The 20,036-nt window shown below is 53.0% G+C and overlaps 9 protein-coding genes across 10 annotated transcripts; 4 read left to right on the top strand and 5 right to left on the bottom strand.

Annotated features, from left to right (window-relative positions):
• Positions 1 to 1,089: 1,089 nt before the first annotated feature.
• Positions 1,090 to 4,187, bottom strand: PV07_05760 (uncharacterized protein). The gene is made up of 6 exons (XM_016392674.1): positions 3,004 to 4,187; positions 2,906 to 2,946; positions 2,420 to 2,858; positions 1,971 to 2,370; positions 1,725 to 1,914; positions 1,090 to 1,632 (listed from the first exon to the last, which is right to left on the bottom strand). The coding sequence occupies exons 1-6, from the start codon at positions 3,223 to 3,225 to the stop codon at positions 1,371 to 1,373; spliced, it is 1,554 nt and encodes a 517-aa protein (XP_016250193.1). The 5' UTR covers positions 3,226 to 4,187; the 3' UTR covers positions 1,090 to 1,370.
• A 156-nt stretch (positions 4,188 to 4,343) lies between these two features.
• Positions 4,344 to 5,502, top strand: PV07_05759 (uncharacterized protein). Its single transcript, XM_016392673.1, has 2 exons — positions 4,344 to 4,606; positions 4,670 to 5,502. Exons 1-2 carry the CDS (start codon positions 4,484 to 4,486, stop codon positions 5,096 to 5,098), a joined length of 552 nt encoding a protein of 183 aa, XP_016250192.1. The 5' UTR covers positions 4,344 to 4,483; the 3' UTR covers positions 5,099 to 5,502.
• Positions 5,503 to 5,700: 198 nt separating this feature from the next.
• On the top strand, positions 5,701 to 7,201 carry PV07_05758. 2 transcript variants are annotated; one of them, XM_016392671.1, is made up of 3 exons: positions 5,701 to 6,027; positions 6,153 to 6,269; positions 6,320 to 7,201. In XM_016392671.1, the coding sequence occupies exons 1-3, from the start codon at positions 5,984 to 5,986 to the stop codon at positions 6,633 to 6,635; spliced, it is 477 nt and encodes a 158-aa protein (XP_016250190.1). In that variant the 5' UTR covers positions 5,701 to 5,983; the 3' UTR covers positions 6,636 to 7,201. The 2 variants fall into 2 exon arrangements, with proteins under 2 accessions (XP_016250190.1, XP_016250191.1); XM_016392672.1 differs by having other exon boundaries at positions 5,701 to 6,269.
• On the top strand, positions 7,190 to 9,673 carry PV07_05757 (uncharacterized protein). The gene is made up of 2 exons (XM_016392670.1): positions 7,190 to 7,620; positions 7,670 to 9,673. The coding sequence occupies exons 1-2, from the start codon at positions 7,520 to 7,522 to the stop codon at positions 8,631 to 8,633; spliced, it is 1,065 nt and encodes a 354-aa protein (XP_016250189.1). The 5' UTR covers positions 7,190 to 7,519; the 3' UTR covers positions 8,634 to 9,673.
• Positions 9,314 to 11,242, bottom strand: PV07_05756 (uncharacterized protein). The gene has a single exon (XM_016392669.1). The coding sequence runs from the start codon at positions 10,813 to 10,815 to the stop codon at positions 9,661 to 9,663; it is 1,155 nt and encodes a 384-aa protein (XP_016250188.1). The 5' UTR covers positions 10,816 to 11,242; the 3' UTR covers positions 9,314 to 9,660.
• Positions 11,243 to 11,589: 347 nt separating this feature from the next.
• PV07_05755 (uncharacterized protein) lies at positions 11,590 to 14,191 on the bottom strand. The gene is made up of 2 exons (XM_016392668.1): positions 13,642 to 14,191; positions 11,590 to 13,590 (listed from the first exon to the last, which is right to left on the bottom strand). Exons 1-2 carry the CDS (start codon positions 14,072 to 14,074, stop codon positions 11,870 to 11,872), a joined length of 2,154 nt encoding a protein of 717 aa, XP_016250187.1. The 5' UTR covers positions 14,075 to 14,191; the 3' UTR covers positions 11,590 to 11,869.
• Positions 14,192 to 14,984: 793 nt separating this feature from the next.
• On the top strand, positions 14,985 to 16,426 carry PV07_05754 (proteasome subunit beta type-5). The gene is made up of 2 exons (XM_016392667.1): positions 14,985 to 15,513; positions 15,564 to 16,426. Exons 1-2 carry the CDS (start codon positions 15,160 to 15,162, stop codon positions 16,059 to 16,061), a joined length of 852 nt encoding a protein of 283 aa, XP_016250186.1. The 5' UTR covers positions 14,985 to 15,159; the 3' UTR covers positions 16,062 to 16,426.
• On the bottom strand, positions 16,368 to 17,063 carry PV07_05753 (uncharacterized protein; the record flags this gene model as incomplete). The annotated part of the gene is made up of 1 exon (XM_016392666.1): positions 16,368 to 17,063. The coding sequence occupies one exon, from the start codon at positions 17,061 to 17,063 to the stop codon at positions 16,368 to 16,370; it is 696 nt and encodes a 231-aa protein (XP_016250185.1).
• A 457-nt stretch (positions 17,064 to 17,520) lies between these two features.
• Positions 17,521 to 19,428, bottom strand: PV07_05752 (mitochondrial Rho GTPase 1; the record flags this gene model as incomplete). The annotated part of the gene is made up of 1 exon (XM_016392665.1): positions 17,521 to 19,428. One exon carries the CDS (start codon positions 19,426 to 19,428, stop codon positions 17,521 to 17,523), a length of 1,908 nt encoding a protein of 635 aa, XP_016250184.1.
• Positions 19,429 to 20,036: the final 608 nt, after the last annotated feature.

Below are 20,036 nucleotides of genomic sequence, written 5' to 3'. Positions count from 1 at the left end.
TAAAAGGAGGCGACGATCCCCACCGTCCTGCGTTCCTGCTGCTGCCCTCCAAGAAATAACAGTCCAAAGGAGAAGATACCACGGCAGCCTCTTCGCCACCGCTGACTCCTGTTCGGATCGCACCATGCAGAGCCTCCCCCAGACGTCAGAAGGACCCTCTGTAGCCATTCGGGATGTGTCTGAGTTCCGTGTCCCTGCTCTCACCACCCTTTCTCTTCGCACTCGAGGTGTGGAAAGGAGTCCGAACTCAGAGCCCCGTTAAAGGTAACGAATGCCGTCCGTCGCCTTGAGGGAGGGGCCAAGGTAAGAAAGATGGTCATGGCACTCGGATTCTCCCTGTCTTAAGCCGTCGCTCAATAAATGGGTCGGGATCGTTGGCGGTGTCATGTTCAACATGACCCCATGCCTATTACCGCGGCGATCATAAAGCGACGCCAGCCCCAGCTAACGGGGCACAGATGCCTCCCCCTGAGCAGAGCCAGAGAGTTAGTCTATGCTGTCTCGCACAGGCCATGAAATGCAAAATGCAACATCATCTGCTCACAGCATCAGAAAGGCAAGTTCGCGACTGGGAATAGCAGACAACCAAGTTCACGGGTCTCTCCTCGTCTCGATGGCCCAGGGGGCCAGGGCCTCAGCCCATCTGGAAACTGACGTGTCCTCCGACCAAGAAAACAGTGGCTGGTGGCACGATAGTTCCGACCAGCTACTCAAGCTAGCTAGGTAGCTAGGCAGCTAGCACACTCGAGACGACCTGGGACGCGTTGCGTGTATATCGAATCCACTAGGGCGTCTGCGGCCCAGGACGTGAGAGCGATGTCGCTTGATGGTGGGTGCGTGTCTCTCATTGGAGTGCACAAGACACCGGTTGGAAAGAGATATATGAGTTGGGAAAATCAACTACCTTCATCACACCCGTGCATAGGCAGGACGAGAAGGGGGGAAGAACATCAGGATGAAGTCTGGAGGAAGGGAGGGAGGGAGGGACAGATAGACAGACAGACAGAAGGGGCGAGGTATAGAATGTCGACTGAAGTCGTCGGGTACATCCTGTGCACGAACAGGTGAGCAAGCTCGGTTTGGCTCGCTCCCTGATCTCCGATCTGAATATCGACTTCACCCATTCCATTTCCTTATCGTAGGATCGGGGCCTTCCCAACGACCGAGAAATACTCACCAAAGAGCCGAATTGGATCAACGAACAGGCTTCTCGTACGAGGTAAATCACATATCCGATTCCATGCACTCTATATACCAACCTCTCTCTCGGATGCCGATGTTAGCCAAGGCGGATTCGATGTTTGCCGCAGCGATACGCGACCGTCACAGCTTGGTCCTCAGTCCATTCACCCCAACTGGTCAACTTCCATTCAAATCTTGTACCTGAAATGCAAGTTCTGCTTATCCGTGAGATCTTCAAAGCCCTCCAGCAGCTCTTCTTGCTGCCTCTCGGCGTGGAGGCCCTTGGCATCGCGCGCCCTGTTGTCAAAGTAACACAAGGCCGTGTAGATGACTTGCAGGAAGCAGAGCGCGCAGTAGGTGCCCAGTAATCCTTTGATAGCGGTGAAATATCGAGGCGCTTCGGAGGGTGTGAACAGGTGTGGGCCTGCGATGTTTCCGGCACAATAGAATCTAACGTTGTGTCCGTGTTAGCTGGCCATTTCCCTAGGACTCATCCATGCAGGATCCTGCGTCGTGCCGAGAAAGCAAAGAGAGCCACCTACACGAAGAAGATTCCGACGACGGCAGTTCTCTTGGTATGCCCTGCCACATTGACACCTGGCAGAGTCCATCCCAGGATAATAGGCGCTCCAAGGACGTTTTGTAGCCAGCAACAAGCTACCAGCCCATATCGATGTTTGATGTTGACGGTCAAGAGACCAATCAAGCCGGCAATTCCGGGCAGGCATGAAACTGAGGAGTGCAGAGGGATTAGCTACGCCAGTTCGGGGAGCAGAAACTTCACTCACTGATGATGGTGATGCCCAAAAGATTCTTCTTGGTCGCCACCCAGCCAAAGCCCATACACCCAATGATTTCAAAGGCGCCACCGGGCGTCTGAAGCAGAGTCGTTCGGAGCGCATCGAACCCGAAGCCCTTGATCAAAGCAGAAAAGAAGTTTGCCACGGCGCCGTTCAAAATCCCCGTGCAAGTACCCATGAGTATGACGAGGTAGGTCTTTGGGTCGAGCAGTGCCTCCTTGATGTGGCCGCGAACAATTTTGTGGTGTTTGATGCCCATCTGATTCTTCGACACACGCCAGACAGCCACCATTCGTTCATATTCTGTCAACATCTTGGCGTTATGAGCTCCGTCGGGTAAGTAGAGAACGATGACGAAGCCCCAGAAGAATGTCATAGCTCCGACAATCTACTAGACGTCAGTACCACGCAGGTCAGCCGTTGAAAGGATAGCCTACCAAATAGATCAACTTCCAGTTGGGGACCGCAAGATGAGCTGCATGGCCGCTTCCGTACGCAAGCAAGGCACCAAGGATCGAGGAAACTCCGTTTGTCGACAGCCAAAAGGACGTTCGGAGTGCTTGTTCTTCTCTCGTCCATAGCATAGAGGTCAGCAGGACGAAAGCTGGTGATATACAACCCTCCACCATCCCCAAGAAGAAGCGAATAGCAAAGAAGCCAGAAAAGTTAAAGACAGCGGCTTGAAGCATGCAGACAGCACCCCAGATGAAAAGCATATATCCAATCGTTCGGCCGATGGGGTAGCGTTGGAGGATGACGTTCCATGGGTATGCACCAAGGAGCCACCCGAAATATAGTGCCGATGCGACCCACGAATAGTCATTTCCTTTCATATGAGTATCCTCTTGAAGTCCGTATGCGTTCGAATAGTTGAGCCTGCAGACGTCAGAGCAGGGACTAGTGCGCGTCCAATCCGTACTCACGTCTGCTTGTCTAGGAAGCTTAGCATATAGGTTGTCATCATCTAGCATTGTCCAAAGTCAGCTCGAGGTCTGTCGAGGATTGTTGCAATCTACCATACCATAGGGATGACAATCCAGTCAAGCTTCCGGCGAACTTTGACTGCATCTCGTTCAAGTTGAGCTTCATCAAACTCAAGAGCCTTCTGCAACAACTCCCTCCCAAGCGCATCGGGATCATTTGTACTGCCTTTAATGCGGTCGAGGAGGTTCGTGGAAGATTTTGGTTGAGGATCGAGGGTTGGTTCAATAACCTGGACCGGGATCTTCTCTACGTCGGCCATCTTCAAGGCACGGGTTCGAAACAGGAGCAACCTCCGCAGGAGCAAGACGGAAGGATTTCCTGGGATGACGGACGTGTCTTATAGAAGTATGGTTCTGGTTCCGTCGGGAACCCATCGTTATCGGCAGCAGACAACCTAGTGCTAGCTTTTCGACGCAAGTGGTTGACGAGATAAGGGCTGTAACGGTAAAGAGTATGTATCGACACCAAGGGCCTTAATGCAGAGGCAAAGGTGTTGTCCGTTCGCCGCCAGTTGATATCTGTGCTTCTATGGTCCATGTGAGTATCGAATGCGGAGTTTTGCGATCAAGCCGCAGGGGGCCTGCAATGATCTGCGTTAGCTGCGGTTGAGGCTGCTGGCCGCGCCGGCGCAAAGCAATGTGATTTGGGCAACGGTAGAAGTATGTTAGTGGTTCCACTCGTTCTGGATAAGGCCGGTGTACTTGGCCATCAGTTATTTCTTTAGTGGTCTTAACTTAGTATGCTTGTACAATCACCTCATATCGACAAACATCCTTATGCGGCCCACATCCATGTCTTCCTGTCGACCATAGTGGTGAGCGGTATCAAGTGGACACGATGCTCGATAGGAGGTTCACGCTCGTCCAAGTATCGGAGAACAAATGTCGCCATCGTAGGCCACGTGGGAGATAGGGGACGATAGGTACAAGGGGCCGAGGGCCAGCTGCCAGCTTAAAGCCCAATCGAGTTGCTGAGCACACAGAAGGCCAACTGCCGCACCATAGCGTGGCACTTGGCGCTCCATCTCTGGTTCGACGAGCCAGATAAGAGCATTCTGTGAGCCAACGCGGACTGATTTTCGAGGCGTATGACCAGCTTGCCCGTGGAAGCGAGTTCTCGGAGTTGAACAGTGTCAGATCCCGCTTAGGAGCCTCTTGGATGAGAATATTCCCATGCAAGGGAGGAGATGATTATGGAGCCCACGGTAGGAAAGAAGATCCGGGTCGTTCAAGGGAAGATGGTGGAGGTGGAGGTGGAGGAGGAGCAGGAGACAGCTTGCACGAAACTGAGGGTGACGTCACGTGCCATCTGGCTTTCCCGCGCTTTTGCCTGGAGCTTCTAGGGCTTTTTCTCGGGGCGCGTCACTGGCATTAATTACTTCATTCTTCCATCTATGAAACGTGTCTGGCTGCCAATGCTCACCATGTCATAACGCCCGGCGGAAAGTCCTCTCCCTCAATCATTCCTGAGTTCCTTTAGCAGATGAACACAACCAGGCCTCCGAGACATCAACCGAAATGGCGGGCTTCTTTACCTGGCTGTGGGATTGGCTGCTGTGGATGTTCTGGGCGACCGAGATGGACGTGGCGATCGTTGGATTACAAAATGCCGGCAAGACGAGTCTAGTGCGAGTCCTTGCTGTGAGTCAATCCCATTGTAGTTGTTTCATCAAGTTGAACGGTGTCTAACTCTGTCGTCTCAAGGGCAATGAATTCACCGTCGACACCGTGCCCACAGTGGCTTTCAACAAGAGGGAAGTCAAAAAGGGCCATGTTTCAATCAAGTGCTGGGATCTTGGAGGTCAACCACGTTATCGATCCATGTGGGAGCGATATTGTCGCGGAGTCAATGCCATTCTTTTCGTGGTCGATGCTGCCGACAAGGATGCCATCCCGGTCGCTCGCGAGGAGCTGCACAATCTCATGGACCGACCTACGCTCAACGCCATCCCTCTTCTCGTCCTCGGCAACAAGTCGGATTTGCCCAACAAGTTGTCGGTGGACGAATTGATTGACCAGCTGGACCTGAAGTCGATAGTTCGGCGGGAGATCAGCTGCTACGGAATCAGTGCAAAGGAAGAGACAAATCTCGAAGCGGTGCTCCAATGGCTGGTAGCCAGGTCCGGGAAGTGAAAACCTCTCTTTGTTTGAGCCACGGCGTTTGGAATTCTGGTGCTACACAGCCTTGATGGATTGACGGTACATTGTTGACTTTGGACCACTGTACAAATACGGAGTTGACAGCACGCGTATTGCAGCCAGCGAGGGGATGTCCGGGCGTACTCTACTCATGTTCTCCAGGAGAATGTTCCAGGCGCCTGCTCAGAGGGGAAATCGATCGTAGCAGCCCCTGCAGGGTCCTCCACAGGTCATCACGGCACTGGGAGGGAGTGGCATACCACAAACAGGCCATTGTGAACCGCTGCCCGAATGACGCGTAGCCAAGACTCGGGTTGCATAAGGTGCCCCCCCCAGAGGCCCAGCGGGTGCTGGTTGGAGGTGCCGGTTAATGCCTGGGCGCCCACTGGAACAGCTGCCGAGGCCAGCTTCTGGGGGGGGCACACGGGGGTAAAGGCCAATTGGAACGGTGATGCTGCGCCACGCCAGATGCACTATTTGTCCTCGAGGGAATTCTCCCCCTCCTACTCGTCAGGGCTCGGTAGAGCTGTGGCCGTCACGCAAATCCCCGACTGCGCCAGCTTTGCTGCGCCTTCTTGTCCGTGCCATCACTATCATACGTTAACGCTTTTGCCTGCCAACTCATTTTTCCACCTTGTTATACGTACCTATCTGATCCCATCATCATCACCATTACCTCAACTGCAAATCCCTGGAAATCAAATATCATTTCAGCCTCGTTGATTTGTGTAAGCGCCCTCGTTCTCTGCGCCTCAGACATCAGCGGGCACCTACCGCGGCAACCTACATCGCATACGAATCACCAGCCTCCACTCTGCTTGACATCACCACATTCCATATCCACACACACTCACACACGTATACGCAGGCACAGCAGCCATGAACCCCAGACTCGTCACCAGACAGTACTACGGAGACAACGTGTAAGCACTGCCATCCTCGAATGAAATCTCTTTATATGCCATTCATTCTTCCCGGTTGCCTTTCGTCACCACCACTTTCACACCAAGACTTCTTCCTGCTAACACTTTTCCTTCGTCATGGCCAGATGCATCGACAACAACGGCGTCGCATACAGATGTAATTCGGCTTGGTATGACTGGGGTAGATGGGTTGCCCTCGCCATCATCATCATCGGCGCATTCCTCATCTTCTTCCTCTTCAGGTACGTTTGGACCATCTTCCGCATCGCCACATGGTATTGATTGAATACAGCTTGTGGAGCGCTCGCCGAAGACGTCGCATGGGTAGACAACCTCTGTACGGCACAGGATGGACAGGCCGCACCCCTTGGGGCCACGGGCCTGCTCAGTACAACCCTGGCTTCCAGCAAACACAACAAGCGCCTTATCAAGCACAAGCACCACCTGCCTACAACCAAAACCAGAGTTACGGGGGGTACTACGGCCAAAATCAAGGCTACTTTGGCGGGAGACAGACCGACGTTGAAATGCAGCCACCACCAAATACCTACAGAGGAGGAGACGATGTCTACACTCCCCCAACGGGTCCTCCACCCGCAAAAAAGTGATTGAGGTTGATTCCACCTCACGGGAGTGATTTTGTGGTATTGCGAAATAACATGTTAAAGAGCTGCGATTAAGGAAGATGTTGTCGAGACAATATGAGATGGTCTGTACAAAAGGAGGAGCTGAAGAGAGTGTACGATAGATTTAGGGGGCGCTGGCTATCCTATGCAATCGGAACTCGAGAGGAATGGCAACTGGAGGGGCAAGATTCACGAAGAATGTAGCGTTACGACAATGGACTAATTCATCACTTTTTGCCGAAGCGTGCGAGACCTCTCCCCGTATAATGCCATTGTCTGCTCTTACCGTGCAGCCTCGCACCGGATCGGGTGTGCATCCCCTGTTCGGGCGGCCAGGCTCTGACGAGCGCCGGCGTTTCAGCTGGAATGCGCCCGCAAGATGCAAAGCTCGGCAGGGTCAGATCGCCCTGGAGGAGCCCGCAATGAGCTGTCCCCGGAGTGCGGCGATTGGCCTGTCGGCGACCCCTGCTTCGACCCAAACCCGCGACTTGTGGCCTTGTGGCCTTGTTGCTCCGCCTCCTGCGTTACTCAATCCTCTCTCACTTGAGGTTCTTTTCATAGCAACTCGGCGAGTTGCTTTTCTTTGTCTTATGTCCCTCGTCTTGCGTTTGCCTCTCTCCGTTTCTCCTTCATTATCGTCACATTCACTTCAGTTATCCGCGAACCCACACGACGTTCGTCAATCCACTCATTCTACACTGTCCGCAGGCCGGCCTCGGTAAACTCCCAGCAGACACCAGCCTCCTTTGCACATCCAGCCCACCACTCCCAGAAGAAGAGTCGGTCGCCTTTATTTGAACGACCGTGTATGAATTGACGACATACTACCCTGCTTCAGATCTCTATTTCAAGAGATCCTTAACGAAATGGCGTACTATCTCTACGCCCGCGATGTTGTCTCCGACGTGAAATCAGTCCCAGATACATTCTCCAGCTGGGATAAATGCATGCAGAAATCATATTGCAAGTACGTATCGATGGACTCATTGGCTTGTTTCAGTCTAACATTGAGCAAGGTGGCCCGTCATTGCCGCGATTGTCATCGGCTCCCTGATCCTGCTTTCGGTCCTCTTTTGTATCGCCCGGTGCCTTTGCTGTGGGGTGGAGATCTGCTCTTGTTGTATGAGCTGCTGTGGCGGTTGTTGTCGGGGAGGTCGAAGGCGTGACCGTCCTGCGCAATTCAAAGACGACTACACTCGAATGCCTCCCACTCCTTACCAGGGATACCAGCCGGCCCCCAACCCCATGGCGTACGGCAACCCCAGCGTACCTCAGTTCGCGACTTTCGAAGATCCCAGCACCAAGCGGATGATCAATGAGGATAGTCTCCCACCCATGCCCAGCTGGGACACTGCAACCAAGAGAAGGGTCGAAGACACCAGTGAGCCACCGCACCAGAATGCAAACGGCGATCTGGAAATGGGGAGACTCGACTCCCAACCGCAGAGGACGAGAGGAGGCTACAACAGCGTCCCTAATGGACCCATATCGCCAGTCTCAGCAAACCCGCAACCAGATTATCTCCACAACGGCGCTGGCATGAACCACTCGTACAACGCCGACTTGGGCGATCAGAGACTCTTGGGCAATAACGATCAGGACAACTTCCAGGCCGTCCCGCTAAGCCCGCCGCCAACCTACCGCTCCAATTCCCAAGCACCTTCATTTACAAGCAACTCGGACAAATTCATCGCTGGCGCTGCCAGCCCAAGCCCTTATGAGTACAACCGGGGCCCGCAGCCGCACCCTGTCTATCAACATTCCTATGCTCCAAACAGCACCGCGAGCACGAGATACGAGCCTTCGCAGAGCGATTACAATTCACACAGAATCAGTATGCCCAAGCCGTTCAATCCTGTGCCGTCCCCACAGGTGCAAGCTCCATATCCGGAATCTGGCGCGTCGCCATATGACGCGCGGCCGCCGAGTTTCTTACAGGTGGGAAGAAAACCCGTCAATGGAAGTATGAGGGAAGTTTGAGTGTGACGAGGCCGGAATTAATCTTTAATTGACCTCTTTCTCGTGAGGTCTAAATACGGCGGAGCCGTTGACCAGCATACACATGGAATCTTGAGACTTGATGAGATCCAGCGTCTCGGAGTTTTCTGTCGGCACTATATTTGTTTGGAAATTTCAAAGAGCATGGCGCTTTCTGGATACCGTGCTTCATCGCCGAGCTCCACTCGGATGAGACGCCATGGTGGAATTGGGCTGCTCAAACCCCTTTCAGAGAGGTCAGCACGCGATTGGATTTGAGCATGAAGCCGCAACAACCGCCAATGCCGCATACAGTCAAGGTGGACCACGGAATCTGGTTGAAGACGTTGACCGTGGACGGAAGATTTATGTGTTGAACCAGGCTTCGAGAATGAGCGGGCGCCGAACAGGCAATGACGACAGCTTTTGACGAGTTCAATCCCCGAAAAACGAGTCGAGCCAGGAAGAGGGTCGAGTTTGGCACGGCACCCCATATAATCTGTATTTCTATGGCACGGTGCTTCATCCCCCACGCATGCCCTGCCCGCAGGATCGCAGGCCTTGTACCTTGTACTTATACGCAGCTATGATTCATACAATATCAACAAGTCCAGTCCCCGCAACTTTCGAGACGTGTGCAAACATGTTTGCTTTTCTCTTTGGGCGCTCTCGCAGCGCAAGTGGAGGGAGTCCTGAATTTAGTCACGGACGGCCGACCTCACTACGTTGGGAGGATCATAGTGGCGAAGGGAGGAGATTCTGAAAAAAAGGAACGCGAATGCTAGGACACTGCTCTGAGAAGAAAGCACGAGATACAACTGCTTGCTTGCTCTCCTACTTGTTCGTATCCCTGCTCACTTGCTTCGGTACAGAGTGCCCGCCTCCGTGCCCATGATCCCTTGAAACTGAGAAAGGAAAAAGAAATGGCTGTTCCCTTCTTGCTCCATTCCCTTGTCATTCGTTATCCACCTTGGCAGGTCCCCGTGGTACCCCAACAGCGTCTTATCCCAACACACATCTCACTTTTCCCTCACAACTCGTCCTTCTCCCATCCCTCATCTGCCTCTTTGCCGTCATCTGTGCTCTTGATGTCTCTCACCAACACAGGCAACCCTTCAAGCGCGGCGTGTCCCGCGAACCCATCGACGAGCCTCAATGCCGACGCCTCGCGCAGGAAAACCACGCCCAGAAAGACCTCCGGCTCCCAGGGGACACCATCCCGTTGGGAGATAGGAGGCAGGTCGAAGACGTTGAATTCGACGTCCCCAAACTGTTTTAGGGCACCCTGTGGTCCGGCGAGCAGGTTCAGCGTGATCGTCGCGTTTGGCGTGACTTTAAAGGCCGGAGTGCCTAGGGCGGCAGTCCGTTGGTCTTGCTTTGCGATCGGGCTGAGGGCAGAAGAAGTGGGTGAGACGCCCAGAGCCGATAGCATGCCGGATGAGATGTAATTCTCAGTCAGCGCCAGGTCAATGTCTGCGAGGAGAGTGACGGGCTCTTTGGCGCTGTTTTCCACAATGATTGGAAGCGTATCTTGGTCTTGACCGGCCAGCTCCGCAGCGTGAAACTGCGGCGTTGGATCACTTTCGGCGGCTTGGGGATTTGGTGAAGGGGTGTCGGTTGGTTTGACGCCTCGAATCGCGCCGGAATCGGCGTCCTGGAAGATACTGATGATGGTCGAGTCGCTTTGCCCGGTGCCCGGGGGACAGTCCCTGCCCTTGCAGCGAAAGCTGGGACGGTGACCAGCTGGCCAATGTCTCCATCTTTGTCCAGTGGGCACAGCGCAGTCTCGGCCAACGCAGCCTATCGGCCACCAATGCCTCCAGCGCTCGAAGCCTCTGCAATAGCCATCAGGACAGCCTGCAGAACAGCAAGCCTCCGTGACAATGGCAGGCGGAGCTGTTGCTGTGCGAGCAGGATCCGGAGCAGATGTCGTGTCGAAGGGGTAGATGCCATTGCATAAGCCCAAGGCACAAGTTGGATCACAACAGCCAGAAGCCGACTTCGGATCAAATGTCAGGCTCTCGTCGCGGCTGAAGGAGCTGAAGATCGACTTCACACTGGCCGTGATGGTGGGGTTGGGTTCCTGCGTCTTGGTAAGACCAACAGTCTTCTGCTGTTGCTCGGTCGCATGAGCAGGCGATGACAGCAGGAGAGCAATGAGCGGAAGAAACATTGGCAAAAGCATCTTGCTGAACTATGAGGTGGCAGGGTGATTTCTTGGAGTCCACGGTCTTGGATCCAACCACATGTTCGAGGACTGGCGAGACATTTATATATAATCTCCATGTCGCGGTGTGAACGTAGTTTCGCCCTTAATAGTCATTTCGCGGATGAAAATAGATTTCCACCGCTTCAAAGGTTCCTGAAAGCATACCTTGACCCAAAGGTTCATCCCCTTATTGGTCGTGATGCAGCTTTTGGCCGCCTTACGCAACTGTTCATGGGTGGTCGAGACAAGCACAAAACGCTTAGTTTTGGGGTTTATTGAGCACACCGAGGTGCAATGTCGAGCGGCCGAAGCGACACAGCCATCAAAGGGCTTAGCCAGTGAAGCCGTTGCAACCAGAGATCCTGGTTCAGGCGTCATTGGTGGATTTGCGCATATTTTGGTGAACCTTAGTGAGAATTGCCATGTGGGAGGTCGATTCGTCCGATTGACGCAGGAGAGCTGAACGCTCATTCACATGCAAGTCAATACAAAGGGGCGGCTCCCCCGATGAGGCGGCTGACTTGCAGAGCCCCCGGTGAATGGCGAACAAATGAACAGGGATGAAACTGGTGCCTTGCGATACCAGCTGAACACTAAGCGACGACAATGACCTAAAGCTCACCCGTTGCTTGTGCAATCCGCTGGCCGATTGGCTGATCTGCTGAATAGTCCGGGGCGCCTGAACAGGCACACAGACCGCATCCTGGAACGTGCTGCTCAGAAGAACCGCAAATCTGATCGACCGCTATAAGAAAAGCGAATACCCCATTGGGCGTCGCAATCCACCAAAGTCAAGGTTGTTGTACCCAAGGTTGCCCACCTCTGGATCCTCTGTGCTCTGCCAGAGGTTTTGAATCTTTGTCAATTTTGAGACAGGAGCATGCATATCTAGAGACGGCTCGGTTGCGTGGTGTGACCAAAGAGATGGCGGAAATCGATTTGCACTATGGGATCGGTTGCCTTTTTTTCATGGATTCCTCCACAGCTTGACGGTGCCTTTGGACTATTGCTGGCTTGTGGTCGGATTGGTTCATAGCATGACCCCGAATTCAAAGCCCTGTTGGGCACTACCGTCGACAAGAATGCGCCTCGTCTCTTGCTTGAGAGCCTCGCTTACGTCCTCCCTCGAAGTGGTCTCGCCACTTGATGTTCCCGTTTGCTTGTCTCCAAAGGCCGCCTGAGAGAGACCCAGCAAACTCAGTTTCGCTGCGATATTGCGAACATTGCCGCGGGATGCCCAGTACGCTTGAAAGGCAAGTATCAGTCCAAGCAAGGGATAGCAGAAACTCAATGCCGCCAGTATAGCCAGGGGTGGAATAGGCACTTTGGAGAGGAGCATATGTTCGCGCTGCTGTTGAGCGATGGCAAGACGACCCGTAGTGTAACCGCCAATGCTCGCCAGGACTTTGGTAGAGTACAGACTCCCGAATTTCTGGAGAAAAGACTCGGTCGTATCTCCAGCTAGTGCAGACTGCGTGAGGAAATCCTGCAGAGCAGGATCACCGCCACTGATTGTTGCGTACAGCAAAGAGCCGTGAAAAATCTCGAGGATGCTGCCATTGCCGGTTGGCACGGCGCTGATACTCTGTAAGCCCCCGTCGACCCAGGTATATGAGATATCATATGAGGTCACGGCACAATCAAGAATGAAGTCCAGGACGCCATCGGAGACGAAAGTGGCGTCTGTGTTGTTTGCCATCATCATTTCACTCCCAGACACAAATTGTCCACCTGTGGTTGTTGCTAAGATTCGCGCCGCGATGCCGACATAGAACGGATTCACCAATTCAGAGTTGGGATAAGGGAAGATGCTCAGATCAAAGTCGCCCGAGTCGTTGTAGCCAACAGTATTGTAAATGTTTCTCATTCCTGAATCGTTGAAAAAGGAATACATCAGATTCGGAGCGCCTTTATACATCAAGAACGAGCGATATGGATCTGGGGGACGTGAATTGGGGTGGTTTAGGTCCGTGCTCACGATCGGCGGCATCCCGATGGTGCCGTGGAACATATCGGTGCAGCTGAAGTTGGTATAGTAATTATCCCAAAGTACCATGCCACAGCTAGCTGGATTGACAAAGCGACAAGTTGTCGATATACCGATGGTGGATGCTTCATAATCAGTGTTGGGTACGATCGTCTGTTGCTGCGGAATGAGGTATGCTAGATCAGCCCCTGGAACGTCATCTGTCGTCGTGATTCGCATCTCTGAAAGTTGCGAACTGTTGTGGAAGAGCCGATTCGATTCTGTAGCGTCGAAGTTTGCATTGGGGTTGACTACACCAGAGTCGGTCGTGAGCGAACAAGGCAGTCCCACAAAGGTTCGGTTAAACGTCAAGCAGAATTCGGAGAGACCACGTCCGACTTCCTGGTTGGGGTGCGGCGGGACCAAGATCTGATCAAACTCAAGGGTCGACGTCGTGTAATGCAGGACGGTATCCGCTACGAACACTCCGGCAGCCATCACCAAACTGAGGAGCATGATGGAAGCCGCACAATGCAGAACCGGTGGGATCGTGGGTCTTCGCCGGCGGACAAGATACCAAAGATACGACCGCAATTGCTGCGCAGACGCGACCAAAATGCCAATCAGCAAACTCATCTGAAACGGTGTCGGTAGGTTGAGATATTTTGCTTCTCTAGATGCATCCCGCAGCCTCCGCGAGACGGGAAGCGTAAAGATGGACAATATAAAAGAACCCAGCAGAGGTGCCAGTGTAGATAGAAAGCTGGCCACGAAAACCAATCGTGCTATTGAAAGTTAGTATCGATCAGCAGCTTTGCCAATGTCAGGAAACTAACTTGCAGAAAAGTTGACAAGAACAAATCCAGGCCCGTGTACTGATGCGTCTATCGGCGTGAACAGATTCTGGACAGGATCGACTCGGTATATATACACCAGTGCAAGCAGAGTAACAGCCAGAAGAGCGATAGGTATGCAAATGATTGCTGCTGGGAGTAAGATTGTCTGGACGAGGTTTTCATTTGGGAGGAATTCTGGATCCAAGCGCGACTCTTCTTCGGGCGTGTCGTACTGCCATCGTATGAAAGATTGTCTGATCTCGTTCTGCTCGAGAGGCAATTCGTTTTGAAAGCCCAGAGGTGAATTGATATTTTTATCCGTGGTAATCTCCTCTTGTGAAGGGAAATGCAAACTGTGCCTGTTCGTGAGAAAGGCGGTAACTCGCTCCGAGAAGGAAACGAGGTTCTTGGGACGTCGATTATCGCTTTCCATGGTGGACCATTTCAGTGTAAACCAAGAACATGGAGTGAGGTTTGTAACGCGGACTGAGCAAAGAAGGGTGAGCACGAATGTAGGTAACTTATCTTTCCAAAAGTGCAGTTTGAATTCGACATCCGTACCCTATATCGCCCCCGGTACGTGAGAAGCTACTAAATTCTGGGACTGAAAAGGCTTAACTTGATGGCGCAAGGCAAGGGGCAACCGACAACAGACGCAGAAGGTCAGCCTCATACAGGCTGAGGCTGTGGGTATCCCCATTGGCTGGACGTGGGACTGCCGGTGTATAACTGTGGACCATTGATATTGCGCCGCTGGCTTTCAGCTGCCACAAGTCAGGCCGAAAGAAGGCAGCTCATGCATATACGACCGGCTTGTTTCATTGACGGTCAGAACTTTTGAATGGTGTTACTGTAACCTTCCTAGTCTAGGGTCTTTTGGCGGCCCTATCTTTGTGCATGAGCCAGTTGGAAGGATGATATCTGCCCGACATATCGTCCACACAAGCGCGAACAGGGGTTGATGTGACGAGCGTCAGCCTCCCGGCCAAAGCGACAGTGCTGACTGGCTTGAGTGATTCGACATAGCCTCAGGCTCAACCTTGCCATGTGCTAAAGATGAAAATGCGAGTACGCGGACGCAATCTTAGGTTAGCAAAGTCGGAATGCATGACAGCATGATCATTTGAACCCGAGTCTGGCCAGTTCCTGCAGCTCTATGGTTTGGAAGTTGGGAGAATAGGATGGAGAGCGATGAGAAGATGAGAAACAAGCAGGCGAAAGCGAGCTGAGACGAAGGCAAGACAGCCTGTCACGTGCCTGTTCTGGATGACGAGCACGTGACGGGTACCAGGCGAGGCCGCAGGCGCCATTCACGACGCGCAGCTTCATCATCCAAACCGTCCCAGCAGCTTCATCTCAGTCCCTCGATCCATCATCGCTCTTCTGCCTTGCTGCAGCTCCCCATTCCTTTTCTTTCTTGCTTCTGTACCAACACCCTTCTTCGACTCTTGTATTTTGTGAGACTTCTTTCCGAACTATCCCCAGAGCAACCAAGCACCTTCCACCCTCTCTGCAACCATGGACACACTCGTTGCCCAATACACTCAGTCTCCCTTTGCCAATGAAGGCTTCACATCAGAAGACCAGAATGATTACTGCGAGACCCTCCCTCCGCTTTCCCTCAAGTTCGCCCTACCGCCCGTCCCGCGACCCTCTGCCTTTCTGCGAGCAGCGACAGACGACTACTCCAACCCGAATTGCCCGATCAAGATTGCTCATGGTACCACCACCCTAGCTTTCCGATTCAAAGGTGGAATTATCGTCGCAACCGATTCAAGAGCCACCGCTGGAAACTGGATTGCCTCGCAAACAGTCAAGAAGGTCATTGAGATTAACCCGATGTTGCTGGGGACCATGGCTGGTGGAGCTGCCGTAAGTTCGACACCTGCGATTGTCAGAGGATGTCTGTTGACAATATGCAGGACTGCCAATACTGGCTTGCTTACCTTGGCGTTCAATGTCGATTACATGAACTTCACCATAAGCGACGCATCTCAGTTGCTGCAGCCTCCAAGATCCTGGCGAACCTAGTGTATTCTTATAAGGGAATGGGATTGTCAATGGGAACCATGATTACGGGTGTGACACCCCAAGAGGGGCCCGCTCTCTACTACATTGACTCGGACGGTACACGGTTGGCAGGCAACCTCTTCTGCGTTGGATCAGGTCAAACTTTTGCTTATGGTGTTTTGGATGCTCTCTACAAATACGATCTGGAAGATGACGAGGCCCTGGAGCTGGGCAGACGGAGTATTCTGGCAGCCACCCACCGAGATGCCTACTCCGGTGGTTACATCAACCTCTACCATGTCAAGGAGGATGGTTGGGTCAAGCATGGTTTCTCCGACACGAACCCTATCTTCTGGGAAACTAAACTGCAGAAGGGCGAGTTTTCCAACGTCACAAGCGAGTTAATTTGAGGAGGTGCCGTGAAGTGAAAAGGGGCACTTGCATTTTCGCTGCCGGGCGTTGGACTGGGGCGGATGGAACTGTATCAACATACTGAATCAGTGTGTACTAGAAGGCTTTTCCAAGGCTTTTCACCCAGTGTATTACAAATGCTGGGAATGAGAATAAGGTGATTATGCAACTAGGGGCCAGTCTCGTGGACTTCCGGCGTGTGCTGGATGGTGCCGTATCGCAGTTCCGCTCTCGAACTTGGGCGCTCGAGCTCTGTTTCTATGGGATAGATCCGATCCCTGAGAGAGTCTTTGCTCCTAGTCTAGCTACTGTTTGCCCGTTCCCGTCAGTACACTTTCCAGGCGACGCTGTTCGTCCGTGTTCAACAACCACTGCAGTTCCTCTCTGTGTTCCTTACCCAGGGCCTCAGCCATGTGCTCCGCAGTCATAAAGTCGTGGTCCGCGTACTCGAAGCCCGGGACCACCGTCTCGCTGATCAACAGCCCTTGCTGGCTTGCGTCACCCCCCTCCTCGTCGGGGAGCAGAAAGCTCGCCTTGAACTTCCCACCCTCGACGATCCACTGCACCTTTTCTCCCTTCCCAATGTCCTTTCCCACGACAAAGGTCTCGATGGGAGCCTCGCCGCTCGCAGGATCCCTCTGGTCGAAATGCAGGATGACATAGCGCCCTCGGCCCCAGTGCAAGGTGTGCACTGTCCGGCCCCTGTTGCGGTGGAACCGTCCCACGGGACTCTTTGGGCTCAAGAAATAGTAGATGGTCGTCGACGCGTTCCTGGTGTCGGATGTGTCCTTGGAGGTTGCATTCGTCAAGTGTGGAAGGTTTTTGAAGGGGTTGGGCACAAGGAGGGGATCGCGGTCTGTTTCGTGGAAATAGCCGCCTTCAATGTGGGATTGGAGCTGGAGGGTGGTGATGGTGCGTGAGATAACTTGGGATTCAGCGGACGGTGGTGACGAAAGGAGGGAGCGGGTATAGCGTGTATCATCCCCTGGAATTATGGCCATGGTTTCTCGATCTTTCGGGGATTCTAGGCTAGGACACAAAATGATTGATGGGATGCCTTGGGGATTCTGGTACTCGCGAAACACTGTGCTGCTGTATGGCACGCTTTTGAATATGCCCCTATTCTTATCGAATCGACACGTGATCGAAATCCCACCGTGATATTTCGTGAAAGAACTCCTAGTCAGTCCATCGAGAAGTTGAGGGTTGAAGCAGAAAGTGTCGTTATAGACAGGCTGTAGACCGAGTCTTATGCTTATCTAAGCAGGATTGTCGGAAACGGTGGGATGCTTTTGATGCCGTGCATGCAGTGCCTGGTTGGCCTGAGTGATCCACCTTGACACAGTTGGTAGATTTTCGATCGAGTTTTGAAGGAGTGTGCCAGAAGACTGAATGTGCCAGCACCAGAACGGGAAATCGTGTTCGTGGAATTCCACCACTTGAATTCCACTTCTTATGTCAACCACCTGGAGTGGCTGAGCGTCTCCATATCACCACCGCCGCTGCAGCCGCACAAACCACCACCCCCAGTGCTAGTCCGTACCTCATCAGCTGCCCGTCATCGTCCTCCTGAAGTGGCCGCGGGTATGCGGTGACTGGCTCCAGGCCAGCTTCAGAAATGACCACGAACAGCTCCTGGATAGAAGGCCAAGTGACACTGGTAGATATTGGAGGTCCTTGTGGCATGCGTTGAATTTGAGCAACATATTCATCCGGCTGGTTTTCAGCTCTTTGGGTGGTTCGATCAAGGTCAGCTTTCAGACCGACGAACACGGACGGCAGATCTTCTAGATGGGGGTATGTCTTCCGAATGTTGGGAATGTATGCAAATGAGTCCGGGTCCGACGAATCGTAAGCATAGACAATCACGTCGCATTGATCCAGAAGTTTGCTCTTGTTCTCCAGAACAGCCGCCTCGGACTCTCCCAATTCCTTCAAGATGAGGTAACACTGTCTTCCGCCGGGTAGTTCCACGGTATTGACTGCCACGCGAGGCTGAATAGTGGGATGGTAGAGATTGTTGAATGGTTGAGCCAAGAATGCGTCCAGCAAGGCAGACTTCCCAGACTGAGGAGCACCCAGAACGTGAGCGAGAAGGACATTCCGACCTACCCGACCTGGCTTCCGCCTTCGCTTGCGGGGTTTGGTCAGTTTCAAAGCAGCCGTTGTGCTGCTGTTCGAGCGATCTGTTGATTCAAAGCCCAGATATGCAAGGTATTCCAGCGTGGTCTTTGGAGATGTAAAGGTGGTCATAGACCACTGTGCAAGCCAACCTTGCAGAGTGACATGGCCGGCATCGTTTCGCATGGTACAAGAAGGGAAATTGTTGTCAACCCATAGATGCGGAATTCCGGGTGTGGGGGCAAACAGAGACGCCAGCTCCTCGTCTCTTAGACCACCATCGTTGTCTCGATCGGAAGTAAGGAACAGATCGACCAAGAAGCGATAACCAGCCGGGGACAGTTCGGCAGAAGCGTATTCGGGCACTTCGAACTTGGGATGTAGAAATGACTCTTGTAGAGATAGGCTATCCGTGTATTGAAATGTCCGGAGTATGACCCAGATTGTCTCATGCCGACCCTTTTCCGCGTAGAGTTTGTTGAGGAGAAGGAACCCCTGAGAGTTGATGCCTTTTGCGGAGGCGGCTCCTGGGATATGGTTGTCGATTGTTTCTTTGATATGCTGCAGATCTTCAGAGCTCAAACCCTTGTCAAAGCATTTGACTTGAAAATCTTCCATCTCTTTGTCATTCAGGAGACCGTCCTTGTCCTTGTCGCAGAGGTAGAATATGCGGAGCAGTGCGGCTACGGCGGCAGGTTTGAGGACCGATTCTTTTGCATCAAATAGAGGAGCGATAGGATGAGTGACAGCTTTCTGGCAGAGAAAGAATGCTTCATTGACATTGAAGTGATCACGGGCGCTAGTTCGTATACATGAATCAATCTCTTTAAACTCCGACATGACTGGTAACATTTCCTCCTCGACTATCTGAGCGGAAGTAGACGTCGTGATCAGGTCGGATTTGTTTGCGCATAGGATAACAGGTAGATTGACGCCCAGAGACCGAAAGTAGGGCAGCCAGAACAGGGCGACCCTTTCATAGCTGTAGTGGTCTGAGTAGACGAGCAGGATGACATTGCACTTTCTCAGCTCTTTGGCTAGGGTGGCACGGTCTTGCGGGAGGGCAGAGGTGTCGACAATTACGGTGGTGACATTTTCTGGAGTCCCTAGGGTCGGTGGGATTGTGATTTGAGGCAGGACGGCTTGGATCCTCGTGCTCACAAAGGTATCTTTCACGAGAGAGGTGATAAGGCTGGACTTACCACAGCCCTCGTCACCGCAGACGCATATTCTAACGGTGGCCATCTCTGTATTTTTCAGAGGTGCAGAGATCGGTCGCAGAGGTGCATTGTTTTCCAACACTGCGACCGCAGCTCCGGGCTTGGGCTAGGAGTGGAGCACCGTTGAATGCGGAGACGCGTGCTTTTAAAATTCAGATCGGCGAAAACGTGGGCACAGCGATACGGACAAGAATCCCGAGTACGTAGGAGGCGTATAGGTACGAGGCTTGCGTGGTGTGGGCTGGCCAGTCAGGGAGTAGAAATCCCAGGCCTCCAGACCAAAGAAAATCGGCACAGTCTGACGCGGTCTCGAGATAACGACGAGGTAGCAGCTAGATCAAATATAACTGATATCGTCAAAAAGGATGAGGGTACCGCTGGGGGTAATGACAGAGTACAAGCACATGCCTAATAGTATCTCGGAGCGGATAAGTCAGAGCAGCCACCAGAGGAGCCTCTGCTCGTCAGACTGTGGCATCACCAGAAAGTCCAGCCTGCGCCTCAGCAGCGACGACATCGTCCCTGCGAAATGCCAAGCCGATGACGATGGCAGAACGAGCCGCAGGCAAATAATGCTGCCACCACCAGCCTGACAGCCGACGCTAAAACGTCCCGCCTTTCCCAGAGACAATC

Source organism: Cladophialophora immunda (genome assembly GCF_000835495.1).
Source record: "Cladophialophora immunda strain CBS 83496 unplaced genomic scaffold supercont1.3, whole genome shotgun sequence".
Taxonomy (NCBI): domain Eukaryota; kingdom Fungi; phylum Ascomycota; class Eurotiomycetes; order Chaetothyriales; family Herpotrichiellaceae; genus Cladophialophora; species Cladophialophora immunda.
The sequence above is the reverse complement of the archived record's forward strand: the minus strand, read 5'-3'. Positions and strand labels throughout refer to the sequence as shown.

What these genes read in the sequence shown, in the direction of transcription:
- PV07_05760 (XM_016392674.1), bottom strand. Translation starts at nt 3,225, where the DNA reads ATGGCCGACGTAGAGAAGATCCCGGTCCAGGTTATTGAACCAACCCTC. An exon ending in AGCTTCCTAGACAAGCAGAC is followed by an intron (nt 2,859 to 2,905) that starts GTGAGTACGGAT and finishes TGACGTCTGCAG; the next exon opens with GCTCAACTATTCGAACGCAT. An exon ending in GTCGTCGGAATCTTCTTCGT is followed by an intron (nt 1,633 to 1,724) that starts GTAGGTGGCTCT and finishes ACACAACGTTAG; the next exon opens with ATTCTATTGTGCCGGAAACA.
- PV07_05759 (XM_016392673.1), top strand. Translation starts at nt 4,484, where the DNA reads ATGGCGGGCTTCTTTACCTGGCTGTGGGATTGGCTGCTGTGGATGTTC. An exon ending in GTCTAGTGCGAGTCCTTGCT is followed by an intron (nt 4,607 to 4,669) that starts GTGAGTCAATCC and finishes TGTCGTCTCAAG; the next exon opens with GGCAATGAATTCACCGTCGA.
- PV07_05758 (XM_016392671.1), top strand. Translation starts at nt 5,984, where the DNA reads ATGAACCCCAGACTCGTCACCAGACAGTACTACGGAGACAACGT. An exon ending in CAGTACTACGGAGACAACGT is followed by an intron (nt 6,028 to 6,152) that starts GTAAGCACTGCC and finishes CGTCATGGCCAG; the next exon opens with ATGCATCGACAACAACGGCG. An exon ending in CTCATCTTCTTCCTCTTCAG is followed by an intron (nt 6,270 to 6,319) that starts GTACGTTTGGAC and finishes GATTGAATACAG; the next exon opens with CTTGTGGAGCGCTCGCCGAA.
- PV07_05757 (XM_016392670.1), top strand. Translation starts at nt 7,520, where the DNA reads ATGGCGTACTATCTCTACGCCCGCGATGTTGTCTCCGACGTGAAATCA. An exon ending in ATGCAGAAATCATATTGCAA is followed by an intron (nt 7,621 to 7,669) that starts GTACGTATCGAT and finishes ACATTGAGCAAG; the next exon opens with GTGGCCCGTCATTGCCGCGA.
- PV07_05756 (XM_016392669.1), bottom strand. Translation starts at nt 10,815, where the DNA reads ATGCTTTTGCCAATGTTTCTTCCGCTCATTGCTCTCCTGCTGTCATCG.
- PV07_05755 (XM_016392668.1), bottom strand. Translation starts at nt 14,074, where the DNA reads ATGGAAAGCGATAATCGACGTCCCAAGAACCTCGTTTCCTTCTCGGAG. An exon ending in TCTTGTCAACTTTTCTGCAA is followed by an intron (nt 13,591 to 13,641) that starts GTTAGTTTCCTG and finishes AACTTTCAATAG; the next exon opens with CACGATTGGTTTTCGTGGCC.
- PV07_05754 (XM_016392667.1), top strand. Translation starts at nt 15,160, where the DNA reads ATGGACACACTCGTTGCCCAATACACTCAGTCTCCCTTTGCCAATGAA. An exon ending in CCATGGCTGGTGGAGCTGCC is followed by an intron (nt 15,514 to 15,563) that starts GTAAGTTCGACA and finishes GACAATATGCAG; the next exon opens with GACTGCCAATACTGGCTTGC.